Source organism: Vulpes vulpes, chromosome 5 (genome assembly GCF_048418805.1).
Source record: "Vulpes vulpes isolate BD-2025 chromosome 5, VulVul3, whole genome shotgun sequence".
NCBI classification, from domain to species: domain Eukaryota; kingdom Metazoa; phylum Chordata; class Mammalia; order Carnivora; family Canidae; genus Vulpes; species Vulpes vulpes.
Window position 1 is genome coordinate 78,976,559 of NC_132784.1, and position 27,619 is coordinate 79,004,177.

At 45.2% G+C, this 27,619-nt stretch overlaps 1 protein-coding gene and 1 long non-coding RNA gene across 3 annotated transcripts; one reads left to right on the forward strand and one right to left on the reverse strand.

Annotated features, from left to right (window-relative positions):
* Positions 1–1,228: 1,228 nt before the first annotated feature.
* Positions 1,229–14,591, forward strand: FAM111A (FAM111 trypsin like peptidase A). 2 transcript variants are annotated; one of them, XM_026012954.2, is made up of 4 exons: positions 1,229–1,358; positions 4,401–4,430; positions 7,671–7,788; positions 9,301–14,591. In XM_026012954.2, the coding sequence occupies exons 3-4, from the start codon at positions 7,708–7,710 to the stop codon at positions 11,026–11,028; spliced, it is 1,809 nt and encodes a 602-aa protein (XP_025868739.1). In that variant the 5' UTR covers positions 1,229–1,358; positions 4,401–4,430; positions 7,671–7,707; the 3' UTR covers positions 11,029–14,591. The 2 variants fall into 2 exon arrangements, with proteins under 2 accessions (XP_025868739.1, XP_072615126.1); XM_072759025.1 differs by lacking the exon at positions 1,229–1,358 and adding an exon at positions 3,197–3,403.
* On the reverse strand, positions 13,524–26,783 carry LOC140599052 (uncharacterized). Its single transcript, XR_012001723.1, has 2 exons — positions 26,696–26,783; positions 13,524–13,694 (listed from the first exon to the last, which is right to left on the reverse strand). It is a non-coding gene; the product is annotated as an uncharacterized lncRNA (long non-coding RNA).
* Positions 26,784–27,619: the final 836 nt, after the last annotated feature.

The window sequence follows — 27,619 nt, forward strand, 5'->3', positions numbered from 1 at the left end:
GCTAACAAGTCTGCTGGAATAATGCACCAGGAGGTTGCTAGTCAATGTTGGGAGGTCACCAGGATAGCTCTCCAAAACCAGATAGCTCAGACTGTTAGGCATTTTCAACCTTAGTATTTTTACCACCGCTTGCTTGTCACTTCAGGAGCATAGAAACTTCTAATGACTCAGAGAACCACAGTGAGTGATGAAATTTTCATACAATTTGGGTTTTCTGTTTTTTGACTTTTTAAAGTTTATTCTCTCCAAACCCCAGAGAACCCACAGAAAGAAAGCAGAAGTAGCTACTTTGGGTGTATTGTGTGCACATTATGCCCAGTTCCCCCCAATTATCACATGTATTGTAGTTACTAACACACTTGGGAACCCTATCACTCTACACACATTAGATAATATTCCTCTGTCAATTATGGCAAATTTGTCACGGTTGTAACCGTGGCTCCTTTTCCAGTGCAGTATCGAATACGTGCACATCTGCCCTTGACGCAGATCCTTAACCAGCAGGTGGTCTGCAAGCCCCATCCTACTGGAGTTGTCAGCTCTGAGATTCATCTTCCTGGGGTCCGTAGGGTTTTCTTCATCAGGATCGTGAACGTCTGCCTCTATGGATAGACGGTTGGAGGATCGATTCTTGACAAGGGCATTCACTCCACTCCCATTCTCGGCTTCTTCCTGATTGTCATAGTCGTAGGACCCGCCCCAGCTGCTGGGAACGCCAGAGTCGCGCAAGTCCCCTTCTCCGCACCCGCCCGCGGCGTCTCCCGAGCGACGGAGCAGGTGACACGCTGCAGACGCCCAGCTGGAGCCTCCGCCTCCTCCTTACACACGCCCTCCAGGAGGGGACCCAGGGCATCCGGGAGGCGCGTCTTCGCCCACCGCGGGTTCCTGCGCAAGGACGGGGGCAGCCTCCTTGGCTCGCGTCCGAGGCCCGCCTCCCGCTCCGCCCCCCGCTGGCTCGGCCTCGCGGATTCAGGCAGTGATGGCCGCGAGCGGCCTGGTGAGTCCGGTCCTGCTCCCGGTCGCCGCGACTCTGAACCACTAGGCAGGGAGGAAGCGCGGGCTCCCGCGGCCCGACCGCGGCCGGGGATCGTGCACACCCCGCGCGCCAAGGTCCACATTCACCCTTTCCCGCGCTCCGCTCGGCGGCGGGAGCGCGGCCAATCGGCTTCCGCAGTAGCAGAGCAGCCGACCAATGAGAGCAAAGCGACTCGGGATCTCCACGCCCATTGGCCAGAGGCACTGACACTTGCGCGGAAGGCGGAATTCCTGTGGCGGCTGGCAAAGACCCCCCCACCCTCACCCCCAGCAAAGTCTCGAGTCCTGCGAGTCCTGCTAGGTTTGGGACGAGCTCTTCTTCGGTGAGTTACCCCTTTGGATCTGCAGCTGATTTAGAGTTTAGAGAAAATTCATTGGCAGGGACATGATGCCGGAAAATCTCAGGCTGGGGGGGGGGGGGGGCAGGAAAAAAAACAAACAAACCCATACGGCTGTTTCCTTAAAGGATGGAGGTCTGGCCCTGGCAACTTAGAATAAGATTAAAAAAAAAAAAGAACAGAATAAGATGATGCAATGTGCACTTCTTTTGCAGTGCCCAAGGGGGGAGCGGGGTCTAATTTTTAAAACTGATGTGCTTTATAAGACCCAATGTTAAGTAACTTCGTGAAAATGTTTCATAAGAACATTTTCTTACGAAAATGTGTCTGAATGCTGTGTGTGACAAATCATGGCAAGTGTGTTTTCGTGAGTGAGCCTCTTTCCAGGATAAAATACTCAATATTCTAAGAGACAAATGAAAAAATGATGATTATGTTCTCAAGCATGTTCATCATTAAGAGAGCCGAAGCCATCTACATTCACATAGCTTGCTAACTACATTAATAGGACTTCTCATACTGTTTTCATCCACATAAATTCACTATCCCAGCAAACTTTTGCCCAGGGACATGAAGATTGCAAATATCTTTATTGCTTATTCCAATAACTTCCTCAAAGACGCAAACGCTCTTCCATTGAAAACATCAGAACACAGCTTACATCCCAAACCTTCTTGAAAAATCCTTGCCTGTCGTCCACCAATCCTAAACTGTCACCCAGTGTTTACCCTATCCTAAACAATCCCCCACATTAAAGACCTGACTTAAACCAGAATTCAGAATCTCAATAAATAGCCCAACCTTGCTCTCCCCTTTTGAGACACTACCAAAATTCTGTTCCCCTAGAACCTCAAGAAGCAGTAAGCTTAGCTTTGTCTTATCAACAGATGGTTCTTTTTTTTTTTTAATTTTTATTTATTTATGATAGTCACAGAGAGAGAGAGAGAGAGGCAGAGACACAGGCAGAGGGAGAAGCAGGCTCCATGCACCGGGAGCCTGATGTGGGATTCGATCCCGGGTCTCCAGGATCACGCCCTGGGCCAAAGGCAGGCGCCAAACCGCTGCGCCACCCAGGGATCCCAGATGGTTCTTTTTTAAAAGATGTTATTTATTTATTTATTCAGGACACACACACACACACAGAGGCAGAGACATAGGCTGAGGGAGAAGCAGGGTCCCCCTGGAGACCCCGCTGAGGGACTCTATGCTGGGACCCCAGGATCAGGCCCTGAGCTGAAGGCAGACGCTCAACCACTGAGCCACCCAGGTGCCCCTCAACAGATGGTTCTGTTGGGATTTCTGGGAGCCAGCATTTGACATCCTTGGAGGCCCCAGCAACATCCTTGGAGGCCCAGCAACTGGTCCCCGTAGTCAGTTTTGCTGCCACAACTCCAAATCAGTGTTCCTCTGAGTCCCTTGAACTTTCTCTCTGTGCTCACTGAACTCAAAGGTGGGAAAAGTGAATCTGGCATGAAGTTCAGCTCCAGGGTTTTCTGTTGTTGTTGAGTTTCCCGGAGTGCTGAGTTTATTTTGTCCTTGGGAGTAAAGAAACCGTTTAAGGCATCCTTCTGATTACCTGACCAAAACTTGAAAACATCTAAGCTTGGTAAATCCTGCCTCGTTAGCAATGGAACAGTTGGTCTCTCCCCTTGTCAGCTGTGGCTGTACTTGGTAGGAGAAAAGATCACCGGGAGGCAGGCGTCTGCCTCTCAGAGGGCCAGGGGAGGGGGGCGGGGGGGGGGGGGGGACACCGAGTCTTGGGGGAGGACCGAGGCCCCCCAGGCCTGCTCCGCGGGCGCCCAAAAAGCAGGGGCGGGGCTGCTGGAAGCTGCAAGGGTTATGAAAGTGGAAGCCGCCCGATGGCCAGCGCGGAGACCTTCCCGAACCTCAGCGGGGCCTCCCGTCCGGACCAGCCTCCCGGGAGAGCGCGGCGGCCTCGGCGGCTTCCCAAAGGCGCGGACCCGCGCTGGGCGCTGGATTCAAGTCCCGGGTGCTGGGCTGCGGAGGTGCTGCGGGCCCTGGAGCAGCGGGTGAGCGCGGGGCCTGCGGGGCTGGGCGGGGGCGCGTGGGGCCCTTGCAGGAGGCCTGGGATCAGCCGGGGATCTGGCTCTGTCCCTCCCACGTGCTCCCCAGTGGACGGAGAGAAGAGGGAGAAGGGGGAGAGGAAGGGACAGAAGGGGAGCTGGAAGGAGGAGAGAGAAAGGGAGGGTGGGGAGATGGGGGGTGGGGAAGAGCCAGCAGGAGGGGAGGGGGAGAGAGGGAGAGCCAGAAGGAGGAGAGAGAAGGGGATGGGGGAAGGGGAAAGGCCAGAAGGAGGAGAGAGAAGGGGAGGGTGGGGAGAGTGGGGGAGGGGAAGAGCCTGAAGGAGGAGAGAGAAGGGGAGGGTGGGGAGAAGGGGGGAGGAGGAGAGCCAGAAGCAGGAGAGAGAAGGGGAGGGTGAGGAGGGGAGAGCAGAGAGGATGAGGAAGGGTGGAGAGAGAGGTGAGTGTGGGAGGAATTCTATGGAGAGCCCTAGGTAGGCAGGAAATGGATGGCAGGAAAAGGACAGGTATGTCCTTACCTCCTCACTGAAGATGGGTGGGGAGGGGGTGGGGGGGGGCAAGTGGTTTAGCAGAACCTTCTCCAACCCTTAGAGGAGGCTGGAACCAGATGGCTAGCTGAGGACACTTCATATCTGCCTTAACGTGACTCACACTGGATACTAGAAATGATGTGCGTGTGCGTGTGTGTGTGTGTGTGTGTGTGTGTAATGGTGAGATGTTTTCTTAATCTCTTGCCCCTTGCCACTGTGAATACTCAAGTTTATCCCAGTGTAGTGCAAGATCCACATTTCTTTCCATCCCCTTCGTTTCCCTTTTCTGACCCTGAGTCACTTGGGTCCTCTCTCAAAGTCCCTAAGATTGGGTCGTCATCCAGGGAAACACTAAAACCCCAGAATCTCTTAGTTGTTGGGCAACTGGGTTAGTTCTTGCCCTGAAGGATCTTACAACACAGCCCAATGATATGTATCCATTTTTATTTCCCTAGGTCCTCCACTGTTTGAAAAGTATCCCTGTGGTAAGTATATTGATATTGATACTAGTAATAGTAGTAATATTTACTGGTATGTGAATCAACCTGTGATGTGCCAAGCAGTGTTCTAAAGGCTTTTCTTTTTTTTTCCATTTCATTTTTTTAAATAATAAATTTATTTTTCATTGGTGTTCAATTTGCCAACATAGAGAATAACACCCAGTGCTCATCCCGTCAAGTGCCCCCCTCAGTGCCCATGTCCCATTCACCCCCACCCCCTGCCCTCCTCCCCTTCCACCACCCCTTGTTCATTTCCCAGAGTTAGGAGTCTTTATGTTATGTCTCCCTTCCTGATATTTCCTACCCATTTCTTCTCCCTTCCCTTCTGTTCCCTTTCACTATTATTTATATTCCCCAAATGAATGAGACCATATAATGTTTGTCCTTCTCCGATTGACTTATTTCACTCAGCATAATACCCTCCAGTTCCATCCACGTCGAAGCAAATGGTGGGTATTTGTCGTTTCTAATGGCTGAGTAATATTCCATTGTATACATAAACCACATCTTCTTTATCCATTCATCTTTTGATGGACACCGAGGCTCCTTCCACAGTTTGGCTATTGTGGACATTGCTGCTAGAAACATCGGGGTGCAGTTGTCCTGGCATTTCATTGCATCTGTATCTTTGGGGTAAATCCCCAGCAGTGCAATTGCTGGGTGATAGGGCAGATCTATTTTTAATTCTTTGAGGAACCTCCACACAGTTTTCCAGAGTGGCTGCACCAGTTCACATTCCCACCTACAGTGTAAGAGGGTTCCCTTTTCTCCGCATCCTCTCCAACATTTCTTATTTCTTGCCTTGTTAATTTTCCCCATTCTCACTGGTGTGAGGTGGTATCTCATTGTGGTTTTGATTTGTATTTCCCTGATGGCAAGTGATGCAGAGCATTTTCTCTAAAGGCTTTTCATGCATTGTATTTTTTAATCTTCACAAGAAGGGTGGCAGGTTCCATCTCCTCCCATCTTAGAGGTGTGGACAATGAGATAGACAGCAGCCAATTAACATGCCCAAGTTCAAGCAACTCGTCAATGGTTTGAACCCAAGTGGTCTTATAAAAACTCACATGGAGGCAGCACCTTCAGATTCTTTACCTCATTTTACAAACAGGAGATTTAGGCTTAAAGGCCCTAGATTTCCTGGGTAGCTTATTACCAGTAAAGAATGAAGCCACAGGGGCACCTGGGTGGCTCAGTGGTTGAACATCTGCCCTTGGCTCTGGTCGTGGTCCTGGGATCGAGTCCTGCGTGAGGCTCCCCTCAGGGAGCCTGCTTCTCCCTCTGCCTATATCTCTGCCTCTCTCCCTGTGTCTCTCATGAATAATTAAGTAAAGCTTTAAAAGAATGAAGCCACAGCTCCTGCTCCACAATGAAATGGTTAGGAGAATAGTCAAGTGTTTAGAGAACTTGTACTGGCAAGAAACAGATGGGCCAGAGCGCAAGTTAAACAGCAACACAAAGCAGCAGCCCAGGAGGTGAACATTCTGCAGGCAGCTCTGTTCTCTTCAGTGAATCAGGGCTTTTTCTAGAATAAAAGAAAGTTAAGAGACATAATAATTAAAGACAACTTGTGCACCTCAGTTGGATCTTCGTCTGAATACATTAGTATTGTGATTACACAAGAGAAAGTTCTTAATGTGTAAAGCTGGAAAGAGATAATTAGGGATAAAATGTCATGATGCCTCTAAGTGTAACATAATCTAGGAAAATCAAGAGATGGTGCAAATTTATCAGAAAATGAATAATCATCAATTCTTTTTTCTTTTTTTTAATTTTTATTTTTTATTTATTTATGATAATCACACAGAGAGAGAGAGAGAGGCAGAGACACAGGCAGAGGGAGAAGCAGGCTCCATGCACCGGGAGCCTGACGTGGGACTTGATCACGGGTCTCCAGGATTGCGCCCTGGGCCAAAGGGATCCCGAATAATCATCAATTCTATGTGATAGGCATATGGAGATTTATTATACTATTCTCTTTTTAAAAATTTTGTTCCTATTTGAAAATGTTCATAATCAAAAGTGTACTCTGTGGAGCTTTGTGATCTTGAGTAAATAGTTTAATCTCTCTGGATGCTCAAGTTTTTAATTAGTAAAATAGGCATATTATGAGTTCCACACAGAGTTGGAGGAATTCAATGACATAATTTATATAAAAATGCACTTAGGATAATGCACATGTAAATCATGTGCATACTCCATTTGTTCATGGGATCTTTACAAATGTGTCTTTATTGAGAGCTCGCCACTTGCCAGGCGTCGTGGTACATGTTGGGATACTGAAAATAGAAACCTGCTATCCTCTATGGCTTTTGTTCTACTTATGATGAATGAAGATTTTGCTGTTTTACTTTACATAGTTCATTCTTTTCTGAGGAGACATCAGAGGAAAGGCAAAAGAAAAATACCCCTTTAAACAACAACAACAACAAAAACCAAGCAGCAAGTAAACTTCCTGAGTATCTTCCCAGGCACACCCTCCTTCCAAGATTATTTTGTCTTTATGGTTCTTTCCCCATCCTTTCCCTTGTAACCTTACCACCCCTGTGGTGTTGCCACCTGAAATGAGGGCCAGATTTTAACATCTAGTATAAGTAGAACACACTTGAATTCTCAAACTAGAAACCCACCTGTGGGACATTTATACCTACTTTTTTTTTTTTGAAGATTTTTATTTATGTATTTATGAGAGACACAGAGAGAGAGAGAGAGGCAGAGACACCGGCAGAGGAAAAAGCAGGCCCCTGCGGGGAGCCCAGTGTGGGACTTGATTCCAGGACCCTGGGATCATGGGATCACGACCTGAGCCAAAGGCAGACACTCAACCACTGAGCCCCCAGGTGTCTCTATACCTGCATTTGAATTCCATCTCTGCCACATGGCTCTGGCCTTGAGGGTCACCTGCCTTCTCTGAGTTAGTATTTTCTTCACATGCAAAAAGCAAATATATCAGCTTTGCATGGTATCTGGGAGAATCGGCATCTGGAAATGATTTCTGTAAAGTATTTAGTATAGTACCTGAGACAGTGTTCTAGGAAAGGGAGCTTTTATCGTCAAGGTGATTGTTGTTGTTGGATGAACTGCCTACTTGCCGAGTTAACATCTCTGAAGAGACACTGGAGCCGAAGGGGATGGGTGGGATGTGGGGTCCCTGTCAATGTTATCCTCTGTACAATAAACATAGCTATGAAAATACTACTCTAACTTGAACCTTTCTGAAATTAGTGTTTCAGCTGAACTGTCTACTCATCTTCAAGTCATCATGAGCCCTAAGAAGCGCAGATCACAGAGGATCGCATTTGATGAGAAGAGTAATATGAAGATTGAGCACTATTTTCCTCAGGTATGTTTGTAAATACTGTTGACGGAATGTCCCGATATGACACATAGCTTTCCTTGACACTGGGTGTCCTAGTGCTTCCTGCTGAGAAACTACTTCCTTGTAGATTGAGGATATTACGTTAAAATCTTTCTCATCTGCTTTATTCTTTTAGCTTTAATACAAATCTTGGCCGTATCAAAACAGCCTTCAGGTAGAAATGGATCATAACACTTCTTGAACAACAACAACCAAAATTTACTATAATTATTACAGTCAACTACAGAATGAAAAAATTCATACTATTTCATAGCATGAAAATATATACTGCTCCAAATATGGATAATCTATTTGATCACAATAGTAACCTACATTTCTATTGTGCTTTCTAGTTTCTGAAACACATTTTAAAATAATAATCTTGGGCAGCCCAGGTGGCTCAGCAGTTTAGCGCCACCTTCAGCCCAGGATGTGATCCTGAGATCTGGGATCTAGTTCCACATCAGGCTCCCTGCATGAAGCCTGCTTCTCCCTCTACCCGCGTCTCTGCCTCTCTCTCTCTCTCCCTGTGTCTCTCATGAATAAATAAATAAAATCTTTAAAAAATAAAATAATAATCTTTACCATAAACTTGGTAGGCAAGGAGGGAGGGTTTTATTTTCCTCAATTCATTTATGAGGAGAGAGAAATGACTTCTTGCTCGAGACGGAAGTGGTGGGAAGCCTTGCACTTATATTTACTGACACTAAGTCAGGGCTCTTTGTAATAATGGGCCTCTGTTATCATAGCAAACTGTCATAGTCTTTCCTGTATCTGAAATGCTCGTTGGATTTATCAAGAAGAAGTGTGAGAATTTTGAGAATTTGAGGATGCACCATAAAAGCTTTTATTTGATTTCTTTCATCTGGTTGTAACTCGGATATCCAGGTATCTAGGAAAGCCAAGACAAGCCTTGTTATACTTTTCTTTGTCCTACATCGTAACAAGCCAGATAATAAACTTGTACTAACCAATTCCCTTTTTGAAAATGTATCTGCCCAAGAATCTTTTGAATATTGGAAATCTATTACAGTGTTCCAACAGGACCTGTGACAGGGATGTTTTTGACAACATTGGGCTGAAGAGATGCTCTTTGAGAGTTTGTTATGTTATGCCCAGAGTAAACTTATATTATCTTCGGTTCCTTTTTTTTTTTTTTATCCAGAATGTTAGCACCATCATAAAGAAGGAAAATAAAAATTAATCTGTTAATGTACTGGTCATCGTGCTAGGTATTGTCACACATGACATTACACCCAATCTTTGCAACAATCCTGCCTTATTTCCCTTACCAGCAAGTGACATTGCCACCATATGAACTCATATCTGTTGACACCTGTGCCATGATGACCATGACTTGGGGAAGATGCTTCACTTAGGTGTAGAAATCAAATGCTCTTAATTGGGGGGGGGGGGGGGGGGATTTCTGCTATTTGATGAATCCTCCTTGTGTAAGGTTGTATTCATAATTTTAAAACATTTCACACTTATTTTTAGGTCGATAAAAACCAAGAGAATAATTCCAATACTCCTGAAATGAAGATGGGCTCTAAAAGAGATCCAAAAGATATAACTAACACCCAGGCTCAAGGACTCAAAGACCAGACTGTGCCCCCAAATAAGACAATTTACATCACCTTAGATGTAAGCCACAGGAAACACGTGCTCACGCATACTGGAGGGGATAGCTTATATGGAGCACTCAACACCCTAGAGGCTGTCAAAAAGGAGATAAAAACTCAGCAAGGCAAAGAAATGCTAGTGCTTGGCACGGAAGGTATTGAAGGATACATAAATCTTGGAATGCCCCTCAGTTGCTTTCCTGAAAGCTGTCGTGTGCTAATCACATTTGCCCAGAGTAAAAGTAGGCAGAGAGAAGGGAGTCTGGTATCTGGCCGGCATGGCAAGGTATCCCCTGATTGTGTCAAATTTTATATTCACGCGATTGGGAAGAGCAAGAAGAGGCTCATTAAGCGCAGGAAACTTCACAAAGAAGGGTGCAAACTCTGCGTCTACGCTTTCAAAGGAGAAACCATCAGGGACGCCGTGTGCAAGGATGGCAGGTTTCTCTCCTTTCTGGAGAAAGAAAACTGGAAACTCATCAAGAACCTGGACTCCATTCTAGAAAGCACACAGACCGTTGACAACCTAGAGGGCGAGCTCTTTGAGGTGGAAGTTGAGAAAAGAACAGGCTCCGAAGCAGGAGCCGCTCAGAATTTGGAGTCCGAGAAAAGAAACATTTGCGTGGTGAGAGAAGAAATTGTGGCTCAATACCCCAGTCTGAAGAAAGAAAGTGAAAAAGTCAGAGAAAACTTCAAGAAAGAGTTGGAACATAAAAAGAGCAAAGCGTCCTTATTTAAACTGCATAAGGTAAAGTTTGGGAAACTGACAAAAAACTCTACCCCGGTTAAAATGCACAAGCTTCTTTCCCATCTGAGTGATTCCGTGGGGTACCTGACATGGAACAACAATGGGAATAGGGGTTCTGCTACCTGCTTTGTTTTTAGTAAGTTATTCATTTTAACTTGTCGGCACGTGATAAATGACATCGTGGGCGAAGGAATTGACCCCAGTAGGTGGGCAGACATAATTAGTCAGTGCGCAAGGGTGACATTTAGTTATGAAGAGCCCCCCGAGAAAGAAGAGAACTGCTTCCTCATTGAGCCCTTGTTTGAGGTATCTGATGCAACTCTTGATTATGCCATTCTGAAACTGAAGGCAAATGAACAACAAGTGCCTTTGGGACTCTATCATAGGGCTGCAACTGCACCGCTTAGTGGCCTGATATATATCATCGGCCATCCGTATGGAGAGGTAAAGTCTAGTGACGCTTGTACTGTGATCCCTCTGGATCAGCGAGTAGGGAAATTTCAGGACCATCTTCAGGTTGGAGAGGGAGAAGGCCGTGATTATGGTATGCAATATATCCATATGTACACCCAAAGAAGCTTCCAGGACATAGCTCAAAATCCGGATGTGATTACCTATGACACCTCTTTTTACTTTGGGGCTTCTGGTTCCCCGGTGTTCGATGCAAAAGGTTCACTGGTGGCCATGCACACCGCTGGCTTTGCTTCTAATTGCCAGACTGGGTTATCTCACATTGTTGAGTTTGGCTGTACTATGGACTCCATCCTTCTTGATATGAAGAAAAACCACAGACAGTGGTTTATAGAAGAATGTATAAGTCAGGAAGATGTGGAAATGATGAGTGTTGAGGATTGAGGATAGTGAGAATTCAGTGTGTTTACACACTTAGGGGATTACCCACAGCGTTGTTATTCCATAGGCAGTGGGGATCATTTCCTAAATTGTAAAATGGTTAATTTCATTTAAAAAATTACTGTTATGGAGCACTTACTATGCACCATTGCTCAAAACACATGAAAACTATAATCCTAACAAGTGGACTGTTACCCCTATTTTAAAGTTGAGCAATGGGAGGAGCGATGGGATTATGACACTAGCACTAGTGTCACCGTTGTGTGTGGGTTTTTTCCCCCCCTATCTTCTGTGTCTTCCCCTAAGTTCAGTTGCTTGAAGGCAAGATGTAACATGTGTTCATCTCATGATCCCCAGTGTCTGGAAGGTGGAAAGTAAGTGCTTAGGAAACGTGTGGGTCATTCAGTAGCACCACTCAGGGCTGCTGTTAGTCTTAACTGAGGAACTAAATGCTTGGTTAGAAATAATCTTACAGGGATGCCTGGGTGGCTCAGCAGTTGAGCATCTGCCTTTGGCCCAGGGTGTGATCCCAGGATGGAGTCCCTGCAAGGAGGGAGCCTGCTTCTCCTTCTGCCTGTGTCTTTGCCTCTCTATGTGTGTCTCTCATGAATAAATAGATAAAATTTAAAAAAAATAAATAATCTTACGCAAAATCTTTAGCATTTCCAAAATGCTCATATTACTAAAACTCAGGACATATGTGTTCTAAAATTCAGAGGGTAACATTGCTCTTCCTGTATTTATAGGCTATTAGGGCAAAGAGAATATCTTAAAGATCATAGGATTATGATCTTATGTCCTTATTTTTTACCTTTTTTGTCCTAGGATTGCATGCAGCACAGCACATTACATTTACTTGTTATGCCTCCTGAGGCTCCTCTTGCCTGTTGAAGTTTCTCAGACTTTGACTAGATGACTTTGACAGTTAGGAAGAGTCCTGGTCAGTTCCTTCTGTAGGAATTTGTCTGATAACTAGACTGGGGTTGTGGGGTTTGGAGAGTAAAGCCAGGGGGCAAAGTGCCTTCTCACCATATCATTTCAACGGCACATATTATCCACACGATTCATGACCTGGTGTTGGCTTTGAAATGCTGGCCAAAGTGGTGTTGATCTCTGCAGTAAAGTTGCTCTTTCTCCATCCTTTCTATTGTGTACTCATTGGAAGGAAGTTTTATGCACAACCCACACCTAAGGAGTGGGGAGTTGTGTTCCCCTTCCTTATGTCGGAAACTCCTGTGGTATCTACACATTCTATATGGAGTACTTCTGCATGGGAGATTTGCCTCTTCTCACCCACTTATTTGTACCATATGGACTCATAGATCTACCCGAGTTGTAATCCAATACTACTTTATTGTGTTGGCCAAATTGTTCCAGCTCTGGTCATTGGGAGCCCTTTGGTGGGTTCTTGTGCCCCCTTTGACATATTCCTATTGGAGTGTTGTCTCCTAGTTTTTTTTTTTTAGCACTTTTTAGTTGCAGTCCTACAGGATGCTCCAGGCTCCTCCTATATATTTCCTGCCCCAGCCCTAGAATCAGCCATTTCTCCAAGGAACCCTGGTTACTTTAATGGAGAACAGTGTTAGAAACCAAGATCTGGGGGCACCTGAGTGTCTCATTCGGTTCGGCGTCTGCCTTCAGCTCAAGTCATGATCCCAGGGTCCCAGGACTGAGCACCTCCTCAGGCTCCTTCCTCGGGGAGGAGTCTGCTTCTGCCTCTCCCTCTGCTCTTCTCCCCACTTGTGCTCTCTTTTGTGCTCTCTCTCAAATAAATAAAATCTTAAAAAAAAAAAAAAGATAAGAAACCAAGTCTGGGTACTAGGTATGCTTGTTGCATTTGAGTGTTATTTCTTTTATGCTCACTCAGCAGACAGAGAAAAGAAATGTGTGTGTGTGTGTGTGTGTGTGTGTGTGTGTGTGTATTAACTCATGTACAGTCATCCTCCCAGTACAGTCTTGGCTTTGCTTTCTGGGGCTTCAGTTGCCTGTCTGTGGTCAAATGCAGTCCGGAAGCAGATGATCTTCCTTCTGACTTGTTGCAAGAAGGTCAATGGCAGCCTAACACAGAGTCACAGTGCCTAACACTGAGTCACAGTGCCTATGTCATCTGCCTCACTTCATCCTATCAGGGAGGCATGTTATCATCTCACATCATCATAACAAGAAGAAGACTATATGGTACAGTAAGGTATTTTGAGAGAGGGAGGGGGGCATTTACATAATTTTTATTCCAGTACATTGTTATAGTTGTTCTTATTGTTAATCTCTCACTGTGCCTAATTTACAAATTAAACTTTATCACAAGTATGTGCATATAGGAAAAACAGAGCATATATAGGGTTTGGTACCATCTATAGTTTCAGGCATCCCCTAGCGGTCTTGAAACAGATAAAGGGGAGGACTACAGATATATCTAGATAGATACCTATATAGGTATGTATGTCTACAAACATTCCTGTTTGTAGCTATCTATATGATAATAAATTGAACATTCTTACCGATGTCTCCCACTCCAGTCCAGTACCACATGGATCATTTTTGCCTCTGCCGTTGAACTTATCCGTGAACTCCTAGGCCAACAGTGAGAAACGTGGCTCCTACCATCTCCCATCCACTTAATTGCTTAATTCAATATTCATACAAAGCGGCATCAGAGTTATTCACCTGCACTGGGGTGAGAAATAACGTTATCAACTACAATACAATGTATGGGTGTCGTCTCTTTTGCCTTTAGTCTTGCAGACTCTCTCCCAGAGTCACTGGGGTCAGCACCTATCCTTCCTCACCATAATGTGAGGAGTTTTGTACATTTACAATGCAGTAGGGTTCTCTTGTCATAGTCTGTCCTCTTTCCTTTCACTTGTCAAACCTAAGTGATACTTAAAATTTTGCATACATTGGGGCACCTAGGTCGCTCAGTTGGCTAAGTGACCGACTCTTGATTTTGGCTCAGGTCATAGTGTCGGGGGTCCTGGGATCGAGCCCTGCTTCGGCCTCCACACTCAGTGCACAGTCTGCTTGAGGATCCTCTCCTTCTTCCTCTGCCCCTCCCCCTGCTCACAATTTCTCTCTAAAAGTAAATAAATGAATACTTCTTTTTAAATTTGCATGTATCAAGGTTCTCTGCCCATGCTGGGAGTTCAGCAGGCATTAACAAGTGCATATCATGTCTCCACCATTACAATATTGTATAGAATTGTTTCTCCAGCCTCAGAGTCCCCTGGGTTTCATCTGCTTATCCCTCCCTCCCCGCCCTGAGTCCCTGGGGACCACGGATCCTTTTACTATCTTTATAGTTTTGCCTTTTCCCAGAATGTCAATGGAGCGGAATCATACAGTATGGAGCCTTTTCAGTTTGACTTCTTTCACTTAGCAATATTTAACTAAGGTTGCTCTGCTTCTTTTGATGGCTTGAGAGCTCACATTTTTTTTTGCCACTGAGTAACATTCTGCTGTATGGACACACTGCAGTTTGTGCATTCATTCACCTTTTGGAAGATATCTTACTTGCTTCATTCAGTGTTAAGTGATTGTGAATAAAGCTGCTATAAGCATCTGCATACAAATATTTGTGTGAACCTAGTTCTTGACTCAATTGGGTAAATACCTCACAGTATTATTACTAGACTGTATGGTGAGATTGTTTTTAACTCTGTAAGAATCTGCCAAACTGTCTTCCAGAGTGGCCATGTCATTGTGCCTGCCCAGCAGCAGTGAATGAGGGTTCCTGGCTCTTCACATCCTCCCTAGTGTTTTGTGTTGTCAGTTTTTTGGATTGTAGGCCTACTAATAGTGTTGGAACGCCTGGTATTCTTTAGGGGATTAATGGGATTTATTCATGAAATTTGAGCTGCCTTGGATGTGTCTGTACTTACAGTATCAGTCTGGATTCTGTCAAAAGAATAAAGCTACTGAATTATCTTTATAGTTCTTGTGGCCTTGGAACTTCTGAAATTAAGAGAGGAGACTAGAAACACAGGGAAATATTAGGCAGGACTCCCTTATGGGAGGAAATAGATTGATATTTGGGTAACATAACAGAAAAAGTTAAAGATTGTAGTAGCTTGAACTGGTTTCCCAAAAAGGTATGTCCAAATGGTAACCACCAGTACCTGTGAACATGGATGTGACTGTTTTGGAAATAGAATCTGCAAGATGTAGTTAAGCTGAAGATCTCTAGGTGAGACCATCCTGGGTTTAGGGTGGTCCCTAAATCCAAAGACTGAGGCCATACCTTTCCTTACCAGGGAAAGGAGAGAGAGGTTTAACACATACTAGAAAGAAGGCCTTGGGGGTGGGGGAGAAGAAGAAGAAAAGGAAGATGTGCAGATCTGAAAAGCCCCCAGGTCTGTCCAGTCCCGTGATTCCACTAAACCTCGGGACTCTGTCCAGGGTGCTCACTGCAACTAGCTTTGGGACAACTAAAACACAAAAAGTCACATGGTCGACCACAAACTACCACCAGCTACTCAAAACCAAAATAAAAGTGTGTTGTGACCTTCCTCTCCGTCCTCACCCCTGATGCCCTGAGTCCTCTCTACCAAAACCTCAGCTGCTGAGAACCACTAGAAAGATAATTAGAGATGAAGCTGAGATCACCTTGTCCCCCGGAGGGACCAAAGGCCATATACACTTATGTGAATACAAGAGGGAGGACTCAGACTTACGGCCCTGCTGAAGTCAGGCAACCCAAATCACCAAACTACCTTGTCCCAGAAGAGGAAAAAGGTTCTGGGCCCAGGAGCATGGGAAGCTTCCAAGGACTGAGGGGTGGAGCTGAGGCAGCTTGTGTAAGGGCAGGAGAGGGTCCCTGGGCCCTGATGCTTCCCAGACACTGAGAGATATACAGGACAACTCTGGGGCTTAGGTGCTGACCCTGGAGTGAGAGGACAAAGGAGGGAAACAGTGACAACTCTGTGTTCTCTCCTCCTCTGCCCTCCCTTCCCACTCTCTGTAACCTTACCCCACCACCCTAAATCTCTTGGGCTCCTGGATGGAGCCCTTGATTTGCATTGCCCTTGAATGGGAAGAAAGGCAGTTTAATTCAAGTAATGAGGGTTAGGCAAGATTGAGGTTAGAGGCGGGCACCTGGGTGGCTCAGGGGTTCAGCGCCTGCCTTTGGCTCAGGGCATGATCCCAGAGCCCTGGGATCCAGTCCTACATGGGGCTCCCAACAGGGAGCCTGCTTCTCCCTCTGCCTATGTCTCTGCCTCTCTCTGTGTGTTTCTCATGAATAAATAAATCTTAAAAAAAAAAAAAAGATTGAGGTTGGGGAGGAAAACTTAAGTAATCCTGTGGATGGCCGCTTTGGATGGATTTAAGGTATTGGTGTTGGGGAGTTGATGGGATGTATCCCTGCTCTTCCCATCTCCTGAGTGCCACAGAGGATTCTCCTGTGAATGAACTGCTTCATGTGGGACATGTAGCTTGTCTCCAAACCATTTCCCTGCCCCCTCTGACGATTCCAGCAAAAACAATATAGAATTTCCAAAGAGTAAAGGAAAATCCCAGTTTTGGTTAAAGGCAGAAAGGCAGCTGCAGCACCCAGAGGGGCCATTTCCTGGTACAACGTCGCCGCCTGCCGGATGCAGCCACTAACGCAGCCCTTCCAAGCAAAAGCCACGGTTGACCTGTTGCTAAGCCTGGCTGGGCTGGAGCTGACCTCAGGCCTCAGGAGGTCCCTTCCACCTGGTGTCTTCCTTGTAGGGCAGTTCGACTGGGACTCATTTACTAACAGAGGGAGAATCCAAAGGCCTTGGCAGTCAAATACAAATGGTTTGTATGTTCAGGCGCTCAGAGGGGCGGCCTGGCTTAGGCATCATTCTTGCATTTTACATGAAAAAGTGGTGATTGCTTTATCCCCTACATCAACATCTGGATTTTGTTGTTTCCCTCCAGGGAGAGGAGTTCCCTTTTTTTTTGATAGAGTGCAATCAGATCATCTTAAGTCAGTCAGGGACAAAACTCACTTGAGATTGAGCCACAGGAGGCTCTGTCTACCTCTGGTCTGCTCCACTTTCAGAATTTAGTCCCAACTGAAAGCTAGGGATGTTGACTGATGCCATGTCCCCTTTCAAATCCTAAGGTCAAGTTTTTATCTCCTCAGTGCTGTAAGTCTTCAGAGAACTCTGCTCCCACTTTTCATTGACTTAAGTGAGGGAGCACAAATATAATTTAGTACAATCATTAAGGATCTAAAGAATACAGGAAAAATGGTCTCTGTCATATATGCATTTAATTTATCAGTTGACCCCTGCAGAAAGCTAATAAGCCTGAAGAACAGCTGTTGACTTCCGCAAAGTCAAACCAAGTGGTAGACCCAACTGCAGCCTGTGTGCCACTTCCGATATCACAGTGAGATATCTCTGCTAGAGCAAATTAGCACTGCCCCAGGTACATGGTATGTGGGCAATGACTGGATTGATGTGTCCTTTGCTGCCACTGTGACAGCAAAGGGGATCATATCTGATCATGATCAGAAAAGGGGATCATAAGCAGTTCAACTCACATGGAATAGATGATGGTATATATATGTATTTTTAGTTTTGCCCAAGACTGTATTAACACTCTCTTCTTTTGATAAAATACAGATAGAAAAAGTCTGGTCTATTTGTACTTCCTACAGACCATCACATTAATCCACGCTGTCAGTGGATTTTTTGCCATACTGGTGTTATTACATCAATAAATTATATCAATTAATTCTTAAGGTTGAGCCTTGCATGTCTTGTATAAGTCTCACTCCTCTGCTGATTATCAATCTGTATATTTTCACTGTAATAAACCATAACCATGAACATAACAGTTTTCTGACGTTGCCCTTGTCAGAAGGGCAGAGCCCTTGTCAGGGCTCACCTGCCCTGGCTAATCAGGCCAGGTGAGCAAGAAGTAACCATGACATTAGAAGTCATGGTAGACACACATTTCACATGATAGGTCAACTCAATGAAGAGTCAGCAGCCCACTAAACCAGGATATCTGATCCAAAGCAAGAGATAAATTATTGAATCTTCTGTGCCTCACTATGAAGAAGGAGGTGTGCTGTCTCTTTAGTTTCTGGATCTACTATTTTAGCCCACTTACAGGGCAACAGAATAGGCTGCTGGCTTTAAATGAAGCCAAGATTAGGAAAAAGGTCTACAGACTCTGGCTATGGTAAAACAAAAACAAACAAAGGCAGTGCTGTTACAAGGCACAAGTTCTGGAGGTCCCAAAGACCTCCTGGTTCAGTAATTTTATAAAAGATCCAAAGACGTCAGAAAACTGTTATGTTCATGGTTATGGTTTATTACAGTGAAAATATACAGATTGATAATCAGCAGAGGAGTGAGACTTATACAAGACATGCAAGGCTCAACCTTAAGAATTAATTGATATAATTTATTGATGTAATAACACCAGTATGGCAAAAAGAAAAAGATTATATTATCATATCAATAGATGTCTAAAGAGCATTTGACAAATTCCAATGCCCATTTGTGAAAACTCTCAGCAAACTAGGAATAGTGGGAACTTCCTCAGGTTGATAAAGAACATCTACAAAGCCTACAGCTAATGTGTTTCATGGCGAGAAATTTGATGCTTTCCTGCTAAGATCAGAAACAAGGAAAGATGTCTGCTTTCACCTCTTCAGTATCATACCGGAAGTCTTACCTAATGCAATTTGACAAGAAAAAGCTGTAAAAGTGATACTAATTGGGAAGAAAGAAATAAAATTATCTTTATTCACAGATGACCTGATTGTACTATGTATAAAATCCCAAAGAATCAATGACAACAAAGCCTCCTGGAGCTAATAAGCAATGATAAGAAGGTTCCAGGACACACAGTTACCATACGGAAGTCAGTGACTGTCTCACACATCAGCAATGAACAATTGAAATCAGAAATTTAAAACATAATACAGTTTACTAATAAACTAGAGAATGCTACCAAATTTTTAAAGAAGAAATAACACCAATATCGTACAATCTTTTCTGGAAAGTAGAAGAGGATAGAATGCTTCATTTTATGAAGCTGCTATTTTCCTGATACCAAAACCATACAACGATAGTTTACAAAGAATGAGAGAGAAAGAGCGAGAACCACAAACCAACTATCTTTCACAATTTTATACACCAAAACCCTCAAAATATTAACAGTTAGAATCCAGCAATATACTAAAACCATTTGTCACCCACAACTAAGTAGAGTTTATTTCAAGGGTATAAATTTGAAAGCCAGTCAATGCAATCTACCATATTAACAGTCTAAGGAAGAAAAATCACATGATCGTTATCAATCAATGCAGAAAAAAGATTTGATAAAAATCAATAAATAATCATGACAAAAATCTCTCAGAAAAATAGGAATAGAAGAGAACATCTTCAACTTGATAAGGAATATCTGAAATAAACAAGTACTGGGGTGCCTCGGTGGCTCAGTTGGTTAAGCATTGGACTCTTAATTTTGGTGTAGTTTGTGATCTTATGGTCGTGAGATCAAGCCTGGTGTTAGGCTCCACACTGGATGTGGAGTCTGCTTAAGATTCTTTCTCTCCCTCTGCCCCTCCTCCCTCCCTCCCTCCCTCCCTCTCTCTCTCTCTCTTTTAAGATTTTATTTATTCATTCATGAGAGACACTGAGAGAAAGCAGAGACATAGGCAGAGGGAGATGCAGGTTCCCTGCCAGGAGCCTGATGCAGGACTCGATCCAGGGACCCCAGGATCATGACCTAAGCCAAAGGCAGATGCTCAGCCACTGAGCCACCCAGGTGCCACTCCCTCCTCCCTCTCCTAAAAAAAAAAAAAAAAAAAAAAAGGAAGGAAACAACTACAGGTGATACCATTTTTGACAGTGAAACACTAAATGTTATCTCTCTACGATCAGGATTAAGGTACAAGAATGCCCATTCCCACCACTATATTCAAAATAGCCCTGGAAATTCTAAGAATTATAATATGGTCAGAAAGGGAAACAAAAAACATAATGATCAGGTAGGAGGAAATAAAATAGTCCCATTTTCAGACAATGTGGAAAATTCCAAGGAATCAGCAAAAGAATTCCTAGACTTACACGGACTCATGTAAGGTCACAAGATACCAGGTAAGTATACAAAAATCCATTGCGTTTCTTCATAGCAACAAACATGCGGTCAATAAAATGACAAATACAACGCCACTTACATGCACTTCCCCCAAAACCAAAATACTTGGGCATAAGTTTAACAAAACACAGACCCTGAAAGCTACAAAGCACTAATAAAACAAATCAAAGACCTAACTGGAGAAGCATATTGCATCCCCAGATTTGAAGACTCAGCAATAGCAATAGCTGTATGTCAGTTCTCCCCCGACTGACATACAGCTTCGGGGCAATTCCTTAAGGAATCCCAGCATGTATTTTTTTGCACATTCAGACAAGATTATCCCAATATTTTTATGGGAATCAAAAGAACTGGAATAGCTACAACAATTTTGAAAGAGAAGAATGAAGTGGGAGGAACCAGTCTACTCAACTGATAACAAGACATCATACAGTTTATTCACCAACATTATGTGGCACTGATGAAAACTCAGATCTGTGGAACAGAACAGAGAAACCAGAAACAGAGCCACATACATATGCCCAACTGGGTTTTGACAAAGATGTAAAAGCAATTCAAAGAAGGGAAGGTAGCCTTTTCACCAAATGGTGCTGAAACAATCGAACATCCATAGGCAAAAAATAAATAAAAGGAAGAAAGAAGAAAGTGAGGGAGGAAGGAAGGAAGGAGAGGGAAAAAAAAAGAGAGAAGAAATTCTACCTAAATCTCATTCTCATACAAAAATTAACTAAAAATGGATCAGAGATTTTATTTTTTAAGAGATTTTATTTATTTATGAGACACACACAGAGAGGCAGAGATGTAGGCAAATGGAGAAGCAGGCTCCCTGTGGGGAGCCCGATGCAGGACTTGATCCCGGGACCCCAGGATCACACTCTGAGCTGAAGGTAGACGCTCAACCACTGAGCCACCCAGGCGTTCCTGGATAATAGATTTTAAACATAAATTGTAAAAGTATAAAAACCTCCAGGAGAAAATATTCAAATAGTAGGGCTAATAAAAGAATTCCTAGAATTGATATGGAAAAGAGAAACCACAGAAGGAAAGTTCAATAAGTTGGACTTCATCAAAATTAAAAATGTTTGCTTTGTGAAAGACCTCACAAAAAGGATGAAAACACAAGCTATAGATTGATGGAAATATTTACAAACCACATATCCACCAGCGGGTTATTAGGGTTATTAGCTAGATGTATAAAGAACTCTCAAACTTTGACATTAAAAAAGAGAAAAAGAAAAAGAAGAGAAAATTAATGTAAAAGGTATGAGCAACTGTGTCCTTACAAAGGATATATAGTGGCCAAAAAAACTAAACAAATCACCTTGTAATTGTACTCCTGAGCATTTATTGCAAAGAAATGGAAACTATATGTTCTTGTAAATACTGGTACGTGAATGTTCATAGAAGTTTATTCATAATAGCCCAAACTAGAAACAACTCCATGTCCTGCAGTGGGTGAACAATATGGCACATTGGTACTATGGGATGCTATTTAGCAATAAAAAGGAACAAACTCAGGATGCCTGGGTGGCTCAGTGGCTGAGTGTCTGCCTTCTGCTCAGGGCGTGATCCCAGTCCAGGGATCGAGTCCCACATCGGGCTCCGGGCAAGGATCCTGCGTCTCCCCCTTCCTATGTCTCTGCCTCTCTCTGTGTGTCTCTCATGAATAAATAAATAAAATAAAATAAAAAAAAAAGAAAGAAAGAAAGAAACATACTATTTATACACACAACAATATGGATGGATCTTTAGAGAATTATGCTGAGTAGGAAAAGCTAGTCCCAAGAGGTCATGTAGTCTATGGTTCCATTTACATAACATTCCTGAAATGACAGAATTATAGATACAGGAATATATGAGGGATTGCCAGGGGTGAAGGACAGCGTGGCAGGGGAGGATTGCTTGTAGCTACAAAGGGCCACATAGGGAATCTTTGTGGTAATAGAAGTGTGTATTGTATACACTTGGTTGCAAAGTATATATTTTGTATACCTTGTATAATATATGGTACAGTGATAATTGTATCAATAAAGGGACAGGATTCTGAGTGTTCTGTATCTTGACTGTGTCAATATCAGTAGGATACGATATAACACTTTTTAAAAAAATATTTTATTATTTTTGAGTGACGTCTATATCCAACGTGGGGCTCGAATTTAAAACCACAAGATAAGGGACCCTTGGTTGGCTCAGTGGTTGAGCATCTGCCTTTGGCTCAGGGCGTGATCCCAGGGTTCCAGGGATCGAGTCCCCCATCGGGCTCCCTACAGGGAGCCTGCTTCTCCCTCTGCCTATGTCTCTGCCTCACTCTGTGTGTCCCTCATGAATAAATAAATAAAATCCTTAAAAAAGCAAACAAAAAACCCAAGATCAAGTCAAACCTATCGACTGAGACAGTCAGGACCCCAGGTATAATACTTTTCTAAATATAGTTTTATAAGATGTTACCATTGTGTAACATGGGGTGTGGGGGAAGTACATGTGATCTCTCTGAATTCATACAAGCACCTGTGAATCTACAAGTATTTAAAAATAAAAAAACTTGGGATGCCTGGGTGGCTCAGCGGTTCAGCGATTTAGCGCCTGCCTTTGGCTCAGGGTGTGACCCCAGGGTCCCCGGATCGAGTCCCACATCAGGCTCCCTGCATGGAGTCTGCTTCTCCCTCTGCCTGTGTCTCTGCCTCATTCTCTGTCTCTCTCATGAATAAATAAATAAAATCTTTTAAAAAATAAAATTAAAATTAAAAACTTAATTTAAAGAGAAGGCAATGCAGCTTCTGTCTGGCTCTTTCTGTTGGGTCATACTCATTTGGAACTCAACCTCTGTGCTACAAAGAAGCCAATCAGCAATGTAGGCCATGTGTAGGTGGTTGGGCACCTGAATTCCCGGATGACAGCCAGCATCAAGCACTAGAAGTGAATGATCAAGCCTGCCCATGATCCCAGCCCCCCGCCACCCCTCCGTGTGGAGCAGAGCAAATGCTTGCTGCTGTTTTCAGCCATTAATTTTAGGGTGTTTGATACAGAGCAATGGGTAACTGGAAAAAAGAATGGCTTTTGCCTATGAACATTCCACAGGAAAGAGAATGCTTTCTTCATTGAAACTTAGTGTTAAGTGATGACAACACTTTTTGAACTATTATCAGATTATACCTTTGAACAATTTAGATTGGCTTCATTCCAATCAGTATCAGTTAGTGAGGTTTTTTTTTTTTTTTAAGACTTTTATTTGTTTATGTGAGACACAGAAAGAGAATCAGAGACACAGGCAGAGGGAGAAGCAGGTTCCACGTAGGGAGCCCGATGCGGGACTCAATCTCAGGACCCCAGGATCATGACCTGAGCCAAACGCAGACACTCAACCACTGAGCCACCCAGGTGCCCCCAGTTAGTGAGGTTTTATTATAGCTGCTGTATTTCAACTTACAGATTGGGCACCTCACTTGATTTAAAGATGAGTACACCACTTGGAACAGGAGGCAACTGGGGAGACATAGTTTGGATACTAAAATAAAATGTCTGAGGTTTTCAGGGGTTTATGGTACAAATTAGCTGAAATTAGATTGTCTTGGGAGATCTGAGAAATGTAAACAAATACATTACTATCATTGTTGATACAATTATAAATTATGATGGCCAGATGGGTTGTTATAAATTACAAATTATCCTAGCTTATTTTATTTTTTTATTGGAGTTCAATTTGCCAACGTATAGCATAACACCCAGTGCTCATCCAATCAAGTGCCCCCCTCAGTGCCCGCCACCCAGCCACCCCCACCCCCTGCCCACTTCCCCTTCCACCACCCCTTGTTCATTTCCCAGAGTTAGGAGTCTCTCATGTTCTGTCTCCCTTTCTGATATTTCCACTCATTTTTTCTCCTTTCCCCTTTATTCCCTTTCACTATTTTTTATATTCTCCAAATGAATGAGTCCATATAATGTTTGTCCTTCTCCGATTGACTTATTTCACTCAGCATAATACCCTCCAGTTCCATCCACGTCGAAGCAAATGGTGGGTATTTGTCGTTTCTAATGGCTGAGGAATATTCCATTGTATACATAGACCACATCTTCTTTATCCATTCATCTTTCGATGGACACCGAGGCTCCTTCCACAGTTTGGCTATTGTGGCCATTGCTGCTGGAAACATCGAGGTGCAGGTGTCCCGGCGTTTCATTGCATCTGTATCTTTGGGGTAAATCCCCAGCAGTGCAATTGCTGGGTCGTAGGGCAGGTCTATTTTTAACTCTTTGAGGAACCTCCACACAGGTTTCCAGAGTAGTTGTCCCTGTTCCCACTCCCACCACCAACAGTGCAAGAGGGTTCCCCTTTCTCCACATCCTCTCCACATCTTGTTAATTTTCCCCATTCTCACTGGTGTGAGGTAATATCTCATTGTGGATTTGATTTGTATTTTCCTGATGGCAAGTGATGCAGAGCATTTTCTCATGGGCTTGTTGGCCATGTCTATGTCTTCCTCTGTGAGATTTCTCTTCATGTCTTTTGCCCATTTCATGATTGGATTGTTTGTTTCTTTGCTGTTGAGTTTAATAAGTTCTTTATAGATCTTGGCATCCTAGCTTACAAAAAAAACACACATCTTACAACGGTAACTGATGACTAATGACTTCCTTTTACAAATGAATCAGGTTATATACAAACCCTCTCCTGTGTCATCTGGCACTTTTGTTCTGTTGTGACACACTGCCATCTTTAACGTGGCAGAGACAAGAACACCAGGCACAGGATCAAGGTGGACATAGGTAAGAGCCAGTTTCTTTCTACTTCCTATCCACCTTTCAAACAACCATTCATCTTTTGAGTGGCCGGCCTAACATTTGTTCATAGCCCTCTGATCCGGTTTAGGTGTTTTCCACTTGAGAATTTCTGGTGGAGCCGGTCAGGTGCTGTTTTCTCCCAACTACTTCCAGCATCCTCTTAAATCATTACTGACAGTTCTGGATCTATACTGACACAGGCCACAAGAAAAGTTTCCAGTCTTCATACTTTTGGTCATGTGACTGGAAAGAAAAACAGCTCAATAAAGCTTTAGATTACCCTTTCTTTTACTTTTGTTCTTCCAGAACACCCTATTCTCATGTTCCCCCTTCCGTTCTTCACACAGAGACTTTTACATGGCCACATATTTTGCTTCTAACTGCAACACCTTCTTGTCATAGAACACGTATGATGGAGTAGGCATTTTTTGGAGGAGAGTCAGACTAGTTTTGAGTGCCAGTTTCCCCTCTGGCTGGCTAAATATGTCTAAAGCAAACTGCTTAAATTCCTTGAGCCTCATTGTTTGTAAAATAAGAATAATACTGGCTTTTAGTAGGATAAATTAAGATCTCCTTTACTTTTTCTCCTCCTGTCCTTCAAACTCTGAAATTTGATGTTTTGATGAAGATGTTGACTGGGTCCGATGGAGAGGCTGGCCTTAGGGAGAGACTAACTGGAATCTCTAGAAGTCACACCACAAGTCAAGTCTAGTGCAAGTGCCCCTGCCCAACATGGTGCCACTTTTGGGTGAGGGCACCCAAGGAACCCTAGGAACAACGCTGGGAGGCAGCCTCCACTCTAGTGCTTTTAGGAGGCTGGAAGAAGGGCCTATCTGATATTTTTCCTTTTCTTTGTATTGAGAAATGTGTGGGAAATATCAGGAAGGGAGACAGAACATAAAGACTCCTAACTCTGGGAAATGAACTAGGGGTGGTGGAAGGGGAGGAGGGCAGGGGGTGGGGGTGACTGGGTGACGGGCACTGAGGGGGGCACTTGACGGGATGAGCACTGGGTGTTATTCTGTATGTTGGTAAATTGAACACCAATAAAAATTAATTTATTAAAAAAAAAAAGAGAGAGAACCTCGTGGGGGAGGAGGTGAGGGCAGAGGGATGAAGATGATACGGGTAATACGATCCTAGAAGAAAGGAGGGCTGTGAGAAAGCAAATGTTCTGCACCAAAAAAGTCGGTATTATGAAAGAAAAGAATTATTTCAAAGAGATTCATAGTGCCAGCCCCTAACACATACAGTGCTTTTATGGTTCCACACCCTACCCTGGCTCTTCTTCATCATCTGAATTCGATGTTGGTTGCGACCTCAGCACAACGAAGTCCGTGTTCTCTGGCAAAATTCTCACGGAATCCTGCCGTCGATCTGCCCTTCTAGAGCATTTTCCATACTAACTAGTGACGGTGCAAACAACCAAGCCTCGCTGGGGTCCCCTGACTTCGTTTCTAGAAACCCTGCAGGATAAATCGATTCGGCTGGACCACGGTGGCTTTTTTTTTTAATAATAAATTTATTTTTTATTGGTGTTCAATTTACCAACATACAGAATAACACCCAGTGCTCATCCCGTCAAGTGCCCCCTTAGTGCCCGTCACCCAGTCACCCCCACCCCCGCCCTCCTCCCCTTCCACCACCCCTAGTTCGTTTCCCAGAGTTAGGAGTCTCTCATGTTCTGTCTCTCTTTCTGATATTTCCCACTCATTTTTCTCCTTTCCCCTTTATTCCCTTTCACTATTTTTTATATTCTCCAAATGAATGAGACCACATAATGTTTGTCCTTCTGCGATTGACTTACTTCACTCAGCGTAACACCGTCCAGGTCCATCCACGTGGAGAAGCAGAGAGAACCCCGTCGCCCTCCGCAGGGATGCGAAGCCGCGGCCACCGAGGCGCTCCGAGCCTGGCCGTAGTGCGCGCCGCGGCCGGCAGGGGGCGCCGGAGCGGCGGGGCCGCGGGCCGGCAGGGGGCGTGGCTCCGCATCCTTGACGGACAGCTGGGGACGCGGGGCCGATGAGGTCATGGGGGCCCGAGCGCGGGGGGCGTGCGGCTGCGGGGTGCAAGTGCGGGTGCGTGCGCGAGCCGGAGACGCCGCGTGTGTCGGAGCTGGCGCCGCGGACACCGTCACGCCGGATTCCAGACCGAAAGAAAGAGCGTCCGGTCTCTGGGAGGGAGGCCGCGGCCCCGGGCGCGTCCTGCGCGCTCGCCCTCGGGGGCCGGGGCACGGGGGACGCCCCGCAGGCGCTCGGCCGGCCCGGGAGGGGCGCCGCCCTCCGGTGGCCCTGAGCGGGCGGCAGGGAGGGGGCGCTGTCGGCGAGGCGGCGGCGGGGAGGGGCGCGGGCAGCGGGCCCGGCGTGCCTCTCGCAGCGAGCGCGAGCGCGCGCCCCCCCCCCGGGCGTCTGCGGAGTCGGGCGCAACTGGTGCTCGGGGCTCGCCGCCCGCCCGGCCCGGCCCGCCGCGGCGCTGCGAGGCGGGGGCCCGTGTGCACTTGCATGAAGCCGCCCGACCCCGCGGAGCAGCGGCGGCGGCGGCGGCGGCGGCAGCGGCGGACCCCGGCGGCGGCGCGCGGTCGGGGCCGGCCGCCCGGGTGTCGGCGCCCCGGTGGATGCGCGGCCGGGGGGCGGCCCATGGGCCGGAGCTGAGGCTGCCCGGGGCGGCGGGGCGCGGGGCGGGGGGCGCGGCCGAGGCCCGCGGGCGGCGGCGCGGGAGGAAGCGGAGGAGG